At 46.0% G+C, this 16,688-nt stretch overlaps 1 protein-coding gene across 7 annotated transcripts in view; it reads left to right on the top strand.

The window, feature by feature from the left end:
* GARNL3 (GTPase activating Rap/RanGAP domain like 3) overlaps nucleotides 1–16,172 on the top strand; it is a 238,284-nt gene extending 222,112 nt beyond the window's left edge. For all 7 annotated transcript variants that reach the window (XM_073314501.1, XM_073314498.1, XM_073314496.1 and 4 more), the window contains 3 exons: nucleotides 6,508–6,717; nucleotides 7,060–7,171; nucleotides 10,284–16,172. In XM_073314501.1, the coding sequence (XP_073170602.1) occupies nucleotides 6,508–6,717; nucleotides 7,060–7,171; nucleotides 10,284–10,440 (479 nt within the window). In that variant the 3' untranslated portion in view covers nucleotides 10,441–16,172. The remainder of the gene's footprint in view (nucleotides 1–6,507; nucleotides 6,718–7,059; nucleotides 7,172–10,283) is intronic.
* Nucleotides 16,173–16,688: the final 516 nt, after the last annotated feature.

The raw sequence follows: 16,688 nt of genomic DNA, 5'->3' as shown, positions 1-16,688 counted from the left end.
TGAGGATCTGCTCCATGATTTTTCCAGGGACTGAGGTGAGGCTACCTGGTCTGTAGTTCCCCGGATCCTCCTCCTATCAGCCTGATCTTAACCCCAGGCAAAATAATGGAGTGGCCGATACAGGACTCAATTAATAATGGAAAATAATGTAATTAATACAAATCAGCATGGGTTTATGGAAAATAGAGCCTGTCACACTAACATGATATCCTTTTTTTTAACGTGACTACAAGTTTGGTTGATGTAATATACACAGGGGAGATAGAACCAAGCACTCTATGAACATCCAAGGAGAGGAGAGCGTGATGTGCCGGGGAGGCATGTGGTTTAGCCTGAAAAGTGAAGAGATGCACGCATTGGTTGACGTGGAATGGGGATGCCACTTTGGTAAGGAATTTGGGGTGGAGGCAGAGGGAGACTTTGGCCTTATGGAAAATAGTAAAAGGGGAACCACCATCTTAGCAGGTTTGCTCATGTGACATGCAGAGGTAATGGCCATGGCAAGATGACCTTAATGGAAAGATGTGCAAGGGAACACGTAGCAAACGGAGGGTGGTTCACTGAGGGGTGGAAAGAATTAAATTAAGGCACTGGGGGGAGTTGGCTAATGGATGGGTGGAAAGACATTAAGGAGGCCGCAGAGGAAGCAGATGGTAGATGGGTAAGGATGGAGAAACCATCTATCTGAGGGATAAAGGCACTGAGTGCTGCCAGGTGGACACAAACTGAAGAATGGGCAAGTCCAGATTGCCGGAGGTGGAGGAGGTAGTCCAAAGTGACAGGAATGGAAGTGTCATTCTAGGAATAGCTGGGGTCACGGGACCAGACGGTGAAGCTACTCCATTTCGCCTCATAGGATGTTATAGTAGACTGTCATTGACCATGAGTGAGGATGTTGCAGATGGGAGTGGAGCATGCCATGTCTATATTCGAGCACCATCCAAATACCAGGCTGTTAGGTGAAGTGGACTTGGATTAGGGTGTCACATGCGGCTATGGGCTTGGGTTGGCAGACTGGGGGGCAGGCAAAGAGGAAAAGGTCTGTCAATGAATACTGCTGGGCCCAAGCAGGAGCCACAAGGAGGACCTTCACCCAATCCAGATGTATTTTGTGCAAGACTTGGAGGAGTAGGGGGATGGGCAGTGAGACATAACGAAGCTCATTGGTCCATGGAAGGAGAGGGGCATCACCCTGAGAGCCTGGGCCAAGGACCCCTTTGGAGCAGAAAAGGGGTAGCTTGTGGTTGTCTGCTATAGCAAAGAGGTCCTAGTAAGGTGGGCTCCATTGGTGAGAGACTGAGTGGAGCATGGGATCGTGGAGTTCCCACTCGTGGTTGGCATGGAAAGAGCAACTGAAGATGTCCACAGGGGAGTTGCTGGTACTTGGGAGGTGTACCGCTTGGAGAGTGATGCCGTGTTTGAGGCACCAATACCACAGAAGAATGGCTTCCACACAATGGGAGGGAGAAAGGGTTCTGTCTTGTTTGTTGACATACAGGACCGTTGCCATGTTGTCAGAGAGCATTTGGACATGATGGGTGCAGAGGAATGGCAGAAGGGCTTGACATTGATGTTTAGTCTGGCTTCCCTGTGTGATCATAGGCCTTGAGCCGTGTGTCCTTTGACACGAGCGCCCAACCTGCTGTGGAAGCATCTGTAGTCAGGGCAGTGAGTGGCACTGGAGGCATGAAGGGGACGCCCATCAGCACTGAGGACGGCATGCACCATCACATGAGGGAGATGAGGACAGGCGGGAGAAGGACCGTCTTGGTGAGAGGAACCCTTTATGGATTGTATGTTGAGTGGAGGCAGTGTTGGAGACCGTGCATATAGAGGCATACGAAGGGTGTCACCACAGTGCAAGCCGCCATGTGACCTAGGAGCGAGAGGCATGGCCTGACAAGAGTGCACAGCTAGCGGTGAATTCAAGTGACAAGAGAGGTGAGTGTGGCAAAGCACTCTGATAGCAGGAATGTGCTGGCCACTACAGAGTCAAGATGCGCTCCTATGAAGATGAGGCTGCAAGTGGGGATAAGGACTGATTTTTCCTCATTGATTCAGACTCCGAGGTCAGCTTGCAATGTCTGGAGAGCATGGAGTGTGGGAAGGTGCAACAAGGAGCCAGTCATCAAGGTAGAGAAAAAAGGAATGACCCAGACGGCGCATGTAGGCTGCAATGATGGTGAAGACCTTGGTAAATACCTTGGGTGAAGTAGCAGTGTCAAAGGGGAGGACCTTTAACTGATAATGAGAATCACCCATGACAAAGACAAGAAATTTGCAGTGGGCGGAATGAATGTCTATATGAAAATAGACATCCTTCAGATTGAAATCCGCGAACCAGGCTTCTTTGGGGAGACACAGAAGTATCAGGGGGAGTGTAACCATCTGGAAGCGGAACTTGTGGATAGATTAGTTGAGCAATCGGAAATCCAGTATAGGGCAAATGCCAGCTCCTTTCTTCACTATGAAGAAATAGGGGGAGTAAAAGCCATGGTTGCAATAGTACTGCAAGACTGGCTCTATGGCACCCTTTTGCAGAAGGGTATCTGCTTCCTGGTGGAAGAAGTGGTATTGGGAGGGGTCCGATGGGCAACCACTGGAAGAGTGGTGGGGAGGAAAGGAAGGAACTCTGAGGTAGCCCCAGCAGACATTATCCAGCACCCAGTGTTTGGTGGTAATTGAGGCCCAGGTGTGGGTGAAAAGGATAAGGCAGCCACCAAAGATGACATGGGGCGTAGTTGGTAGGTTGGAGGAAAGTTTGAAGTTCTCTGTACAGAAGTCAAAAGTTTTGACTAGGGGTGTGGTGGGTGAACGTGGAGGCAACTGAGATAGAAGCCAAAGGTTATTGCAGATGCTGAGAGCATTGTCGGCGACAAGGTTGTTCAGGTTGGTGCTGGGGGTAAGGCTGGTAAGCCTGGTAGGTGGTTGGCGAGGGCAGGAGGAGGATCAGTTTTGACAATGTGTGAGGTCTGGCGTGTAGAGGCCTAGGGAGTGGCAGGTGGTTCTGGAGTCCTTGAGGGAGTGAAGGGATTCATCTGTTTTATCACTGAATAGTTTGTTGTTATCAAAGGGAAGGTCCTGCAAAGTTATTTGGACCTCCATCCGACAGCCGCTTGACTGAAGCCATGAATCACAGTGAAGTACCACCCCAGGGGCCAGCAACCAGGAAAAGGTGTCAGCGGCATCCACTGTGCCCTCATCAACTAGAGACTGGAATTCCTGCTGCTTATCCAGGAGGAGGAATTCAGTGAATTGGTCCAGTGTTGCATGTGAGCAGGAATCATACTTGGCCAGTATGGCTTCGTAACTGGTTATGAGGAATTGTCGTCCCACAGAGGAATAGACCTTATGCCCGATAAGGTCAATTTTTTTGACTGCACGATCCAGTGGGGTAGAGTGGAGGTGGTGGTGTTGGTCGTGCTCCATGGCCACTTGGACTACTAAGGAGTTATGGGGTGGGTGTTGGAAAAGGAGGTCCATACCCTTGACGGGCACAAAGTAGCAATGTTCCACTGTCTTCAGGGTAAGTGTACATGATGGAGGGGTGTGCCAAAGCACCTGAGCCAGCTGGAGAATGATGTTAGGGATGGGCAGGGCATTGTGGGCAGAGCCTGGAGGCTGAAAGATATCCAGGAAATGATCCTGAGGGTTCTGTATGTCCTCTATGGGAAGATTGTAATCATTGGCCATGCATTGCAAGAGGGCTTGATATTGGGCACGCTCATCTGTAGGAAAGCGGGTGGGGAGGGTATGAGAGGATCATCCAGGGTGGAGGAGGCGCTGGTGTTGACCGACGGTGCCAGTGGTTCCAGAGGTGCCATTGGTGCGGGCAGGTCCAGTGGAATGGGAGCATCCGCAGAAGTGTCATAGGTTGCAGTAGTCGACAGAGAACGTTGGTGATGCATCCACCGTTGGTATGGGTCCCAAGCTGCCCAATAGGGCCAGGCGTATGGGTCACTCAGAACTGATGGTTCCCTTGGATAAGTGAACCACGGATCCGCTAAGTGCTCGTAAGGTGGAGGATGGTGGTCCTCTAGTATCCGGGCTGTACGAGAGGGCAGGAGAAAAAGGCGGGTCCACCACGGAGGACCAGTCCAAGCCCAAAGATGGTTCCGGCAGAGGCGGAGCTGTCGGAGCAGTGCGGTGGAGAGCCCACAAATAGCAGCATCAGCTCAGCTGTGGGTGTTAATGGGGACATGCATCCCAGTGTGCGCAGGGCCTGGCGGGAGACCTCCAATGGTCCTGGCAGAGTGGACGGTAACGGTGGTGAAGGCTGCAATGCCACCTGGTCGAAGTTGTCATCGCTGGAACAGGGTGCCGAGACTTATGCTCCAAGCGGGACTTCTTAAGCGGGACTTATGCTCCAAGCGGGAGGGCCTCCTGTTCTGCACGCAACTTTTCACCTGACCTGGCACAGCTCAGGGAGGAAACGTTGCGCTTTGGAGCGGTCCTCATCAGGGATCTGCCCTTGTGTCCATGCGAGTGCTTCTTATGAGCATGGCGTTTGGAAGGAGGCGGCGGTGCCGCTGGCGCTGGGTGGGACGGGCCTGGAGCGGAGCTGACTCCTGGGCGGACCAGAGGTCCATTGGTGCCAGTTCCTGTGGAGGGCCTGGGTCCGTAGCCCCCTCCATTAGGAATTTGCAGAGATGAAGCTCACAAGCTTCCTGAATTCTAGGTGGGAAGGAGCAGCAGATGGAGAAGCACGCTGCTACATGAGCTTCACCCAGACAGTATAGGCGCCTTTGGTGTTCTGGGAATTCCTACAGCTAATTCCTAACTAAACTAACAACTATGAGCTAAGGGAAAATGAGGAATGTACAACTAACTATATACAATGTACGATCTGAGAATGTAATTTTTGAAAGAATAGCAATGAAGATAGAGAAATGAGGTTTCCGACTGTGGCCATGCAATGGTAAGAGGGAACTGTAGTGTCGTCGACCCCCACAGCTTCTTAAAGCCTTGGACACACCATGCGGTGGATGCACGTGTGAGTCAACAGACACTAATATGAACAGTTCTGGCGCATGGCACGCATGCACATCCGTGATTGGAATCAACATAGAGACCATCACTCGAAGAATAACTTATAGCACAGTTTCAGAGTTATAAAGTACCAGTAACATTATTAGTTTAAACAATCCTATCAAAGAAAGCTGCAAAGGGGTCCCTGTGAAGTTACTGCCCAGCTGCTCATAGTGGATCTCTGATGGTAACATTGAAAAGGGGAGCTTGTATTCCCATTGTCTTCAACTGCATGTAAACTATTTTAACAAAGGGAACAGCAATCCCTGTTTTCCCCTCTGTGTTCTGTATCAATAAAATGCTATAGTCACTTCACTATAAAATCATACTCTGTTAACAGCATCCACTGTCTAGTTCACGGGCGGGCAAACTTTTTGGCCTGAGGGCTGCAATGGGTTTCAGAAATTGTATGAAGGGCTGGTTAGGGGAGGCTGTGCCTCCCCAAACAGCCAGGCATGGCCCAGCCCCTGCCCCCTATCTGAGCCCCACACACACACTTTTCGTCCCCTGACAGCCCCCCCAGTACTCCTGCCCCATCCAACCCCCCCATTCCCTGATGCCCCCCTGCCCCATCCAACTCCCTGCTCTCTGTCCCCTGATCATCCCCAGACCCCATCGCCCCTAACTGCTCCCTGCCATCCCATTCAACCTCCCTCTCCTTCCTGATTACTCCCCAGGACCCCTGCCCCATCCACCCCCCCCGCTCCCTGACCACCCCCAGAACCCCCGCTCCTGACTGTCCCCCAACGCCCCATCCAACCCCCCTCTCCTTCCTGACTGCCCCCCCAGGACCCGCCCCATCCAACCACCCCTTCTCCCTGACTGCCCCCAGGACCCCTGCCCCCATTCAACCCTGTTCCCTGCCCTCTGACCTCCCCAAACCCTATCCACACCCTGGCCCCTGACCTCCCCCCAAACTCCCCTGCCCTCTATCCATCCCCCTCCCCCACTCCCTGCCCCCTTACCGTACTGCCTGGAGTACCGATGGCTGGTGGCGCGGCTGCACCAGGACAGGCAGCCGCGTCACCCGGCTGGACCTAGCCACACACCATGCAGCACAGAGCAACGAGTCAGGCTGGGCTCTGCAGCCTCGCTGCCCCAGGAGCTCGCAGCCCCACCGCCCAGAGCATTGAGCTGGCAGCACAGTGAGCTGAGGCTGCGGGGGGAGGGGGAACAGCAGGGGAGGGGCCAGGGGCTAGCCCCCCGGGCCAGGAGCATCAGGGGCTGGGCAGAGTGGTCCCACGGACCGGATATGGCCCACAGGTCTTAGTTTGCCACCTCTGGTCTAGTTCCAGTGTGCTTTTATGTCCAATTGTTGTCTGTTTACTTAGATGGTAAGTGCTGCAGGTAAATGGCCATGTCTTCGTTATGACTAGCTGAACATGTTGTCACCACTCAAGTGATAAAAAATAATGTGTCAAATGATTATTTCTTTGAAAATATGAAAATCTATTTCTGGTTATTTTTTCTGTGTTTCAGGTGAAGTTCAGTATAAAAACTTATACAAAATTCCTCTCAGTAACCTTGTTGGGAGGAGCATTGAACGACCTCTGAAGTCACCATTAGTCCCCAAGGCCATCACCACCCCAACGTCCAGTGTTATTGCCTCGGCTCCTGTCAGTCACTCATTATCTTTGTCTCGTATGGAAATTAAAGAAATTGCAAGCAGGACACGCAAAGAACTACTAGGTAAAGCCTCTTGATCGATATAATCAATTCCCAATTATACTACCTAGAGTCTCTGTCACCCATTTAGATTTCTGGAGTGACACATAGCAGAAAATACTACAAAAATAAGATGTCAGCTGGTGAAAAAGCAGCCTCTTTGTAAAAAGGCTACATGCTTTAAAGAAAACATAAAAACTTTGGTAATCTGGTGTCTGATTCACTAATGCACACAGTAGGTCTGTACTCTAACCCAGTCATAACATAGCCAGTGTCTGAAGCCAGTGAAAGGTATTGTAGCTATAACAGCCCCCATGAATGTTTAATCTCTTTTTTGAAAACTAAGTCTTTTATTCCTTTATTGAGGCCTCTTGGATGAGAAAGTTCCCAAATCAGAAGTAGCACAGAAGCAAAAGAAGGTTCCTCGAAAACCATCAGACCCCAAGCAGGGAGCAATAAGGTCAACAAGCAGTGACAGGTAAAGAGGAGGATTTAAAAAAGAAGCACACTAAATGAGAGGTAAAATCCTTGGGGCATGAACTGTGTTTTCCTTTGTGTAGTGCAATGGGTCCTGACCCTGAGTGGGCTGCTGGGTTGTACTGTAATATTAATGATAATTTTAAACTATAACCCGTTTTAAAAAAAAATTCCATAACGCTGCCCGGTGTAGTGTCAGAACTGGGACCAGTAATAATTTTGGCTAAGGATTGTCAATATTTTCATATCATCTCTGGTTTCTAGGTGTTTATAGCCTTTTTGAATTATATCTGGCTGTACCTAGGAACCAAATCATGGACCGATGAACAAAACCAGACTAAATGTGCCTTGATAGGGTAACTACCATGTTTGCGCCTCTCTCAGAAGATTTTGGCAAACAGATTTGCAGATTTTGGATTCACTGGTGAGACAGGGTTAGGCCAGACAGCTACAGGAGAGTGCAGGAAGGAAGGTATAATCCTTTGATAAGTAGGTCCCTCTTCCCCGGGTAACTGAGCAGGGGTTACTCCAGGTTAATTAGCCAATTAAAAACCTGGAGCCAATTAAAAACCTGCCAGAATGGGGTTAAAAGCCTTCCCCCCAGCCAGTCAGGGGGGTGATAGGTGTTGTGAGAATGAAGGCAAGCTGTTGGAGAGCTGAGCGGTGCGGAAGCTGACATGGACCAGGGGAGAACCCCACAGGTATAGAGACTGGGGAGAAACCCTACCCTAAACAGGAGTTAAGGACCCTTCCAGGTCCAAAGACCTGAAGAAAAGGACCCTGCCAGAGGGGAGAGACTGAGCCTTGCATTTGGTGTGATGCTGCCACACCCGAAAGGACTACCAGAGACTAGGGGCTTTCCCTCCCCCGGCAGGCGGATCGGGAGGAACCTTGCCCAAGTAAAGTCGGGACAATAAGCCAAGAGGCGTGGGGAAATAACCCAGGGAAGCTAGCAGATTTCTTGGGAATTGGCAGCATGAGGCTGCTATTTGTAGGGTCCCTGGATTGGGGCCTGGAGTAGGGGGCAGGACTGGGCCCCTTTCCCCTTTTCCTCTTATTGGATGTCCACTGAGGAGGCCAGAAGCCCCAGTGAAGCAGTGAGGGTCTAGCAGGCCCAGAAACAGGAAGGCCGCTTGGAGACAGTATTTCCCTGCCCACCATAAAATGGGAGGGGAGGGATTCTGAGAGACAAGACGCTATCCTGACCCACTGCTAGAAAGAAGCATGGGACCCACCGAGACGGAGAAGTCCTGTTCCCTCTTTACAGTCCTTGCTGACTATATAGAATTTCTCTAAATTGCCTCCCCCTCAGCCCTGCTGCTCCTGCAATACTCAGTGCACTATAGAATCTATACTTGAGAAGAGCAAAGGCACGATTTGGCCCAGACATGACCGGTGATTTTTTTCATTAACACAATTTTAAATTACAGAGAATAAAAGTAGATTGATTTAAATATTTTGACTAGAAATGACAATATAAAATATTTGTGTGAGACAGTCAGCCTCACCTCAGTCCCTGGAAAATCATGGAGCAGGTCCTCAAGGAATCAATTCTGAAGCACTTAGAGGAGAGGAAAGTGATCAGGAACAGTCAGCATGGATTCAACAAGGGCAAGTCGTGCCTGACTAATCTAATTGCCTCCTATGACGAGATAACTGGCTCTGTAGATGAGGGGAAAGCGGTGGACGAGTTGTTCCTTGACTTTAGCAAAGCTTTTGACATGGTCTCCCACAGTATTCTTGCCAGCAAGTTAAAGAAGTATGGGCTGGATGAATGGACTATAAGGTGGATAGAAAGCTGGCTAGATTGTCAGGCTCAACGGGTAGTGATCAATGGCTCCATGTCTAGTTGGCAGCCTGTATCAAGTGAAGTGCCCCAGGGGTCGGTCCTGGGGCCGGTTTTGTTCAATATCTTCATTAATGATCTGGAGGATGGTGTGGATTGCACCCTCAGCAAGTTTGCAGATGACACTAAACTGGTAGGAGAGGTAGATACGCTGGAGGGTAGGGATAGGATACAGAGGGCCCTAGACAAATTAGAGGATTGGGCCAAAAGAAATCTGATGAGGTTCAACAAGGATAAGTGCAGGATCCTGCACTTAGGATGGAAGAATCCCATGCACCGCTACAGACTAGGGACCGAATGGCTCGGCAGCAGTTCTGCAGAAAAGGACCTAGGGGTTACAGTGGACGAGAAGCTGGATATGAGTCAACAGTGTGCCCTTGTTGCCAAGAGGGCCAATGGAATTTTGGGATGCATATGTAGGGGCATTGCCAGCAGATCGAGGGACGTGATCGTTCCCCTCTATTCGACATTGGTGAGGCCTCATCTGGAGTAGTGTGTCCAGTTTTGGGCCCCACACTATAAGAAGGAATTGGAAAAATTGGAAAGCGTCCAGCGGAGGGCAACAAAAATGATTAGGGAACTGGAACACACAACTTATGAGGAGAGGCTGGGGGAACTGGGATTGTTTAGTCTGCGGAAGAGAAGAATGAGGGGGGATTTGATAGCTGCTTTCAACTACCTGAAAGGGGGTTCCAAAGAGGATGGATCTAGACTGTTCTCAGTGGTAGCTGATGACAGAACAAGGAGTAATGGTCTCAAGTTACAGTGGGGGAGGTTTAGGTTGGATATTAGGAAAAACTTTCTCACTAGGAGGGTGGTGAAACACTGGAATGCATTACGTAGGGAGGTGGTGGAATCTCCTTCCTTAGATATTTTTAAGGTAAGGTTTGACAAGCCCTGCCTGGGATGATTTAGTTGGGGATTGGTCCTGCTTTGAGCAGGGGGTTGGACTAGATGACCTCCTGAGGTCCCTTCCAACCCTGATATTCTATGATTCTACGATTCTATAACTTCATCCATGAACATTAACTGCCGGGGATATTTGATTGTCTGTAAACTTGATATTTGTGTGCATTTTCTATTGTCCGGGTTGGTGGGAATATGAGTGAATACTCTGAAAAATCAGAGTTAAAAGGAGAGGGGTCAAACTATTCCGAGGTCCTAGATCTGTCTTCAGACTAAAGTGGTTGTGCCCAGGGATAGCTGTTCATTTGCTTCTTGCTTTGATCTGAGTGTTTTCACAGAGATTTTGCCTTCCTTCTTGCAGGATAATTTCAAGCTCTTTTGAAAGCAATTCTGAAGGGCGTCACCTTTCCACTAGTTCAGATCCTGTTACTGCAGCAAACCGGGAGGAGAGCCCACCATCTAGCAGTCCATTTCATCTCACTACTTCATTTGATGAAGACATCATTGACTTGAAGTGAAGACAATCTTGAGTCCCTTATTTTCTCCTTTTCCTTTTCTTATGACTCTGAAGGCCTTATAGGAATGTCACAACACTGCTTTTAGTGATAACGTATGGCTTGAATGGAGAATATTGGTGAATATTCTCTACAGAACCCAATTGGGTGAAGCTTTTTTGCCATCTTTATGTTACCTTTCTCAGTTAAAGAACCTTTGGCTCGTATTGTAACAAGGTGGTAGATATCAATGGTAGTTTTAAGATGAAAATTTTAAGTAAATAAAAGGATTCATTTTTATTCTCTCTGAACTTCTTATGTTTGGAGTACCTGAATGAGAGTAATATTTAGCTGTGTTATTTGCAGCCACTGATATTACAAATTATTCCATAGCACAGTGTGTCACGTAGAAAGATAATATTTATAAAGAAAATAATTTATTTCAAATTTTTTAAAAGATAAAAACAAACTTGTGGCAAAGTTCTTTTCAGCCAGGATGATCTGTCCCTGAAGTGGTACCATTCTGTTATAATGTTTACTGAAGAACCAAGGATATTCTATGAAGATCAGGTAAGACAAAGCATAAATTTCTAACAGTGAGAGTAATTAAGCACGGAAACAATTTACCAAGGGTCATAGTGGAGTCTCCATCATTGATCATTTTTAAATCAAAAGTGAAGGTTTTTCTAAAAGTTCTGCTCTAGGAATTATCTTGTGTAAGTTAAATGGCCTGTGTTATACAGGAGGTTAGACTAGATGATCACAATGGTCCCTTCAGGCCTTGGAATCTATTAATAAGATACAAATATGTTTTCTTAGCTCTCATCTTTCCATGTATATTTTTTTTGAGAGGAACCTGAAAACAAGATTTGGAGTAAAAATTCCACAATGCAAAGAAGTTTGTAGAAAAATATGAACTTTCAAATTATCCTCTAAAAATTGAAAATCAAAGATAAAGGAAGAAAGATGCATCAGGCTAACAACGTAACTGGAATATTATCCCTGTTGTGTACCTGCAGGCTTCTTGAAAACACAGTATGTAGGAGCCAGCTTCTGATTTTGCGTTCCATTTTCTATCAATGTTTGGAGTTGCAGATGAACCTCCTGTTAACATGCAGGCACCTGTATTTGTTGCTGTTTGCTTGTGCAAACTTGTTAAATGATAAAATTTTAGACTGCTCCAAATAGCTACATTTTGCTGAGTGAATTCAGGCTGAAATGTCACTGAACAGCTAGGTTTTTGTGGTGAAATAGTAACAATAAACCTTTTGATGTATGAAGGATAGATTTCACCTACAAAATGATTCTTGAGGCCGTTCCTGAATTTTCTGTATGCCAAAAAATCAATTTGCAACAAAAATCAAAATGTTTTGCTTTTTCACGAAAATGTGATGTTTTCCTCCTTTTTTACTTTAAGATATCAGCTCTATTTACAAGTTATTTCTTGTTCCATAATTAGAAATTGTTCAGCATCTTCATTATTTTAGGGATGCCATGCTGGTGTCATAGTTTGTTTCCTTCTTAGCATGAACAGCTGCAAACTTGTGTCTTTTAAATGAGTGTATCTGAATATAATCCAGTTTCCTGCCTAGTACTCTATTACTAACCTTTTACCAGTATAGGTAGCTGCTAATTGCTCCGCCAAGAAAATATTAATTAACTTCATTTAAAGGATCATTTCTTATTCTCAGCTGTAACATCTGATTAAGGAAAGAAGCAATATTTTCAGCTGCAATCATTCTTTCATTAGAAGAAAGTATTTTAACCAGTGGTTAGTATTACAGTATTTTTAAACCAGAAAATCTGTGTGCTGTAATTCTAAGTAAAAGCATCTAAGAAAAGAGAGCTGAAATTGTTTGCCAGAGATTTCAACTGTTGTGAGAGAGCACGCCACAGTTGCTGGAAAGAGCTTACACACCCTATGCCATTTACCAGTTCAGTTCAGGTTGAAAAATGAAGCTGAAAGATGCCAAGCGTGGCACTTACTTTTAATGGAGTCTGGGGCCTATTCTGTGTGTGAACGACAGTATTTCATTATACAACTATATTCAGGGCAGACCATGTTAGCATGTAAGTGAACATGTATGGGGGCTCATTGAACCCACTTTAGAAGCACTAATTGCACTAACATCTCATCCTGAAAGAAACAACAGTCTTTTCTTTCCCTTTCTGCATCCTCAGCCTTGTTCCATTATGTTGCTTCTGTTGTGTTAGTTGTACATGCATATGCTCATGGGTTATTTTGGAGCCTATACTCATGTGTTGCAAACTCAGGCTTTAGTTAAAATAAAATTTTAACTGGAAATTTTGTTTTGTTTTGTCAAAATATCAAATTGTAAATTGAAATAGCTCATGGAACTGTTCTCTTCTTCTGCTATTCTAGCACAGTCCACACAACTCAGCATATAAAAATTAGCATTAGCAAGATCCTGAAGCTGCTGAGGGAGCTAAGAGGGCATACTGAAGGGACTTAGCAAAGAGCTGCATAATCAGTAGGGCTGTCAAGTGATTAAAAAAATTAATCGCAATTAATCATGCGATTAAAAGAATCGTGCAATTAATTACACTGTTAAACAAGAATAGAATACCATTTATTTAAACATTTATGGATGTTTTCTACATTTTCAAATATACTAATTTCAATTACAATACAGAATACAAAGTGTACAGTGCTCATTTTATATTTATTTTTGATTACAAGTATTTGCACTGTAAAAAAACAAGAGAGTGTTTTTAATTCACCTAATACAAATATTCTAGTGCAGTCTCTTTATCATGAAAGTTGAACTTAAAAATGTAGAATTATGTACAAAAAAACTGCATTCAAAAATAAAACAATGTAAAATTTTAGAACCTGCAAGTCCACTCAGTGAGTTAACTGCGATTAATTGACAGCCCGAATAATCAGTGCAGGAAAGGCCTCAGGAACGGAGAAATGAGAGAACTTGGCAGGAGCTGAGTAGATGATATGCAGGAAGGCACATAGGCACATGTTTATGGTTATCGCTGTAGCAGTAGCACTGTAAGAAATTATTCTAGTCAGATACTCAGGAAAACAGCCCTTTTCTGTGAGCCTCATCACAGTAGCAACAACACATTTCCCAAGCTATATCTATCTACACATTCATAGAAATCTGAAGTCAATCTGTAACGGCAGCATCAGGTGGCTCCCAGATAATATCACTAAGCAAGATAAGAAGAGCTGAAAGGAGCGCAGACAGAAGTTGGATATTGAAGGTAGACAAAGTCATCCTGGCAATAAGGTGCAGATTTTTAATAGTTATGGTAATTAACTGATCAAACAACCTACTGAGGGATGTGGTGGCTTCTCCATTACTTGGTGGCTTTAAATCAAGATTGGACATATTTCTAAAAGATATGTTCTTATCTTAACCAGAAGTTACTGAGTTTGATGCAGAAATCATTGTGTGAAATTCTATGGCTTGTGTTATGCACAAGTCATAATAGTCTTTTCTGCCCTTAAAAATCTATGAATTGTATAATTCAGATAGCACCAGATCACAGGAAAATGGTCCGAATTTGCCCAGGAAATGTGGACTGAGCGCCCTAACAAGTATCTCTTGTCTCTATTTCTTTGATTCAGTGATTAATCAGTGTGTCTTGGCAAATGTGGGGAGCTGAAAGGGGGCTGGTGGGATCAGATAGGCAGTGTGGGGCACAGAGTGTGTATCCAAATGTCCAGGAGATGGAGAGAGAGTATGTGTGTGAGCAAGAGAGCACACACAGGAAAAAGGCGGGGGGGGGGGGGGGAGTCAGAGAGGAGGTCATAGTCTAAAATACAGTAATTATAATGTTAAATAGTTGGCTCTCCATAGCCAGTGTCCTAGATCCTTCCCAGTTAGGTTACAGGCTAGAATTTGAAATAGAAATAGTATTGGAGATGCTGATGGATGATCTCTTGCTCCTCATGGATAAATGCCAAATGTCCATACACATAGGATACTCTGCTGCCTGAGAGAGGTGTCAGGGGCTCAGTGGAAACTAAAATGGCTTTTTTGAGGCCTGTAGTGATGGGCAACTGCACTTGTGCCACCTGGACCCTCACCTATGCAGTTTTCTCCCTTTGCCTTTTTAGTATTTACATGCAACTTCTGAGAATTGGCAAGATGTCTTGAGTGCAAATTTTAGGACTATACAACTAAGCCAACTCCTCCTGCCTGTCACAAACTGATACCCAGCTATCCCAGTGCCTGGCCAAGACCAGCTAATGAATGAGAAAAAGCTGGTTGAAATTACACTCTAGCAAGACGGGGATTATGCTGGTAAGTAGAAGGGAACAATTGAAAAACCACAGTGCTGTCTCCATCAGTGGAGGCATGCCCTGAAGAAGAGCGCTGAGTAGCTCAAAAGCTTATCTCTCTTACCAACAAAAGTTGGTTAAATAAAAGATATTACCTCACCCACCTTGTCTCTCAAATCATCAAGACAGATCATAGCTGAAGGGCTCTTCCAGGCTCCTTGCTGATGCTGAACTCTCCCATGAGTATCTGCAAGAAACTTACTTTGCCCTCTGGGACTGGCAATGGGACTGCAGCACATCCTGGCCAATAGAATTGGCCATGATCATACACACAGGTTTAAGAGTAGCAGCTGTGTTAGTCTGTATTCGCAAAAAGAAAAGGAGTACTTGTGGCACCTTAGAGACTAACCAATTTATTTGAGCATAAGCTTTCGTGAGCTACAGCTCACTTCATCGGATGATCATACACACAGTCATTACTGACAGGTTTCAGAGTAACAGCCGTGTTAGTCTGTATTCGCAAAAAGACTTTGTCCTTACCCATAACTATTTTACATTTGGGGACAATGTATACCTTCAGATCAGCGGCACTGCTATGGGTACCCGCATGGCCCCACAGTATGCCAACATTTTTATGGCTGATTTAGAACAACGCTTCCTCAGCTCTCGTCCCCTAAAGCCCCTACTCTACTTGCGCTATATTGATGACATCTTCATCATCTGGACCCATGGAAAAGAAGCCCTTGAGGAATTCCACCATGATTTCAACAATTTCCATCCCACCATCAACCTCACCCTGGTCCAGTCCACACAAGAGATCCACTTCCTGGACACTACAGTGCTAATAAACAATGGTCACATAAACACCACCCTATACCGGAAACCTACTGACCGCTATTCCTACCTGCATGCCTCCAGCTTTCACCCTGACCACATCACACGATCCATCGTCTACAGCCAAGCTCTGCGATACAACCGCATTTGCTCCAACCCCTCAGACAGAGACAAACACCTACAAGATCTCTGTCAAGCTTCCTTACAACTACAATACCCACCTGCGGAAGTAAAGAAACAGATTGATAGAGCCAGAAGAGTTCCCAGAAGTTACCTACTACAGGACAGGCCTAACAAAGAAAATAACAGAACGCCACTAGCCGTCACCTTCAGCCCCCAACTAAAACCCCTCCAACGCATTATTAAGGATCTACAACCTATCCTAAAGGATGACCCAACACTCTCACAAATCTTGGGAGACAGGCCAGTCCTTGCCTACAGACAGCCCCGCAACCTGAACCAAATACTCCCCAACAACCACATACCACACAACAGAACCACTAACCCAGGAACTTATCCTTGCAACAAAGCCCGTTGCCAACTGTGCCCACATATCTATTCAGGGGACACCATCACAGGGCCTAATAACATCAGCCACACTATCAGAGGCTCGTTCACCTGCACATCCACCAATGTGATATATGCCATCATGTGCCAGCAATGCCCCTCTGCCATTTACATTGGTCAAACTGGACAGTCTCTACGTAAAAGAATAAATGGACACAAATCAGATGTCAAGAATTATAACATTCATAAACCAGTCGGAGAACACTTCAATCTCTCTGGTCACGCAATCACAGACATGAAGGTCGCTATCTTAAAACAAAAAAACTTCAAATCCAGACTCCAGCGAGAAACTGCTGAATTGGAATTCATTTGCAAATTGGATACTATTAATTTAGGCTTAAATAGAGACTGGGAGTGGCTAAGTCATTATGCAAGGTAGCCTATTTCCCCTTGTTTTTTCCTACCCCCCCCCCCCCCAGATGTTCTGGTTTAACTTGGATTTAAACTTGGAGAGTGGTCAGTTTGGATGAGCTATTACCAGCAGGAGAGTGAGTTTGTGTGTGTATGGGGGTGGGGGTGGGGGATGTGAGAAAACCTGGATTTGTGCTGGAAATGGCCCACCTTGATTATCATGCACATTGTAGGGAGAGTGGTCCCTTTGGATGAGCTA

The sequence above is a fragment of the Lepidochelys kempii genome, chromosome 16 (genome assembly GCF_965140265.1).
Source record: "Lepidochelys kempii isolate rLepKem1 chromosome 16, rLepKem1.hap2, whole genome shotgun sequence".
Taxonomy (NCBI): Eukaryota; Metazoa; Chordata; order Testudines; family Cheloniidae; genus Lepidochelys; species Lepidochelys kempii.
Note: the sequence above shows the minus strand (reverse complement) of the source record. Positions and strands in the feature narration are given on the sequence as shown.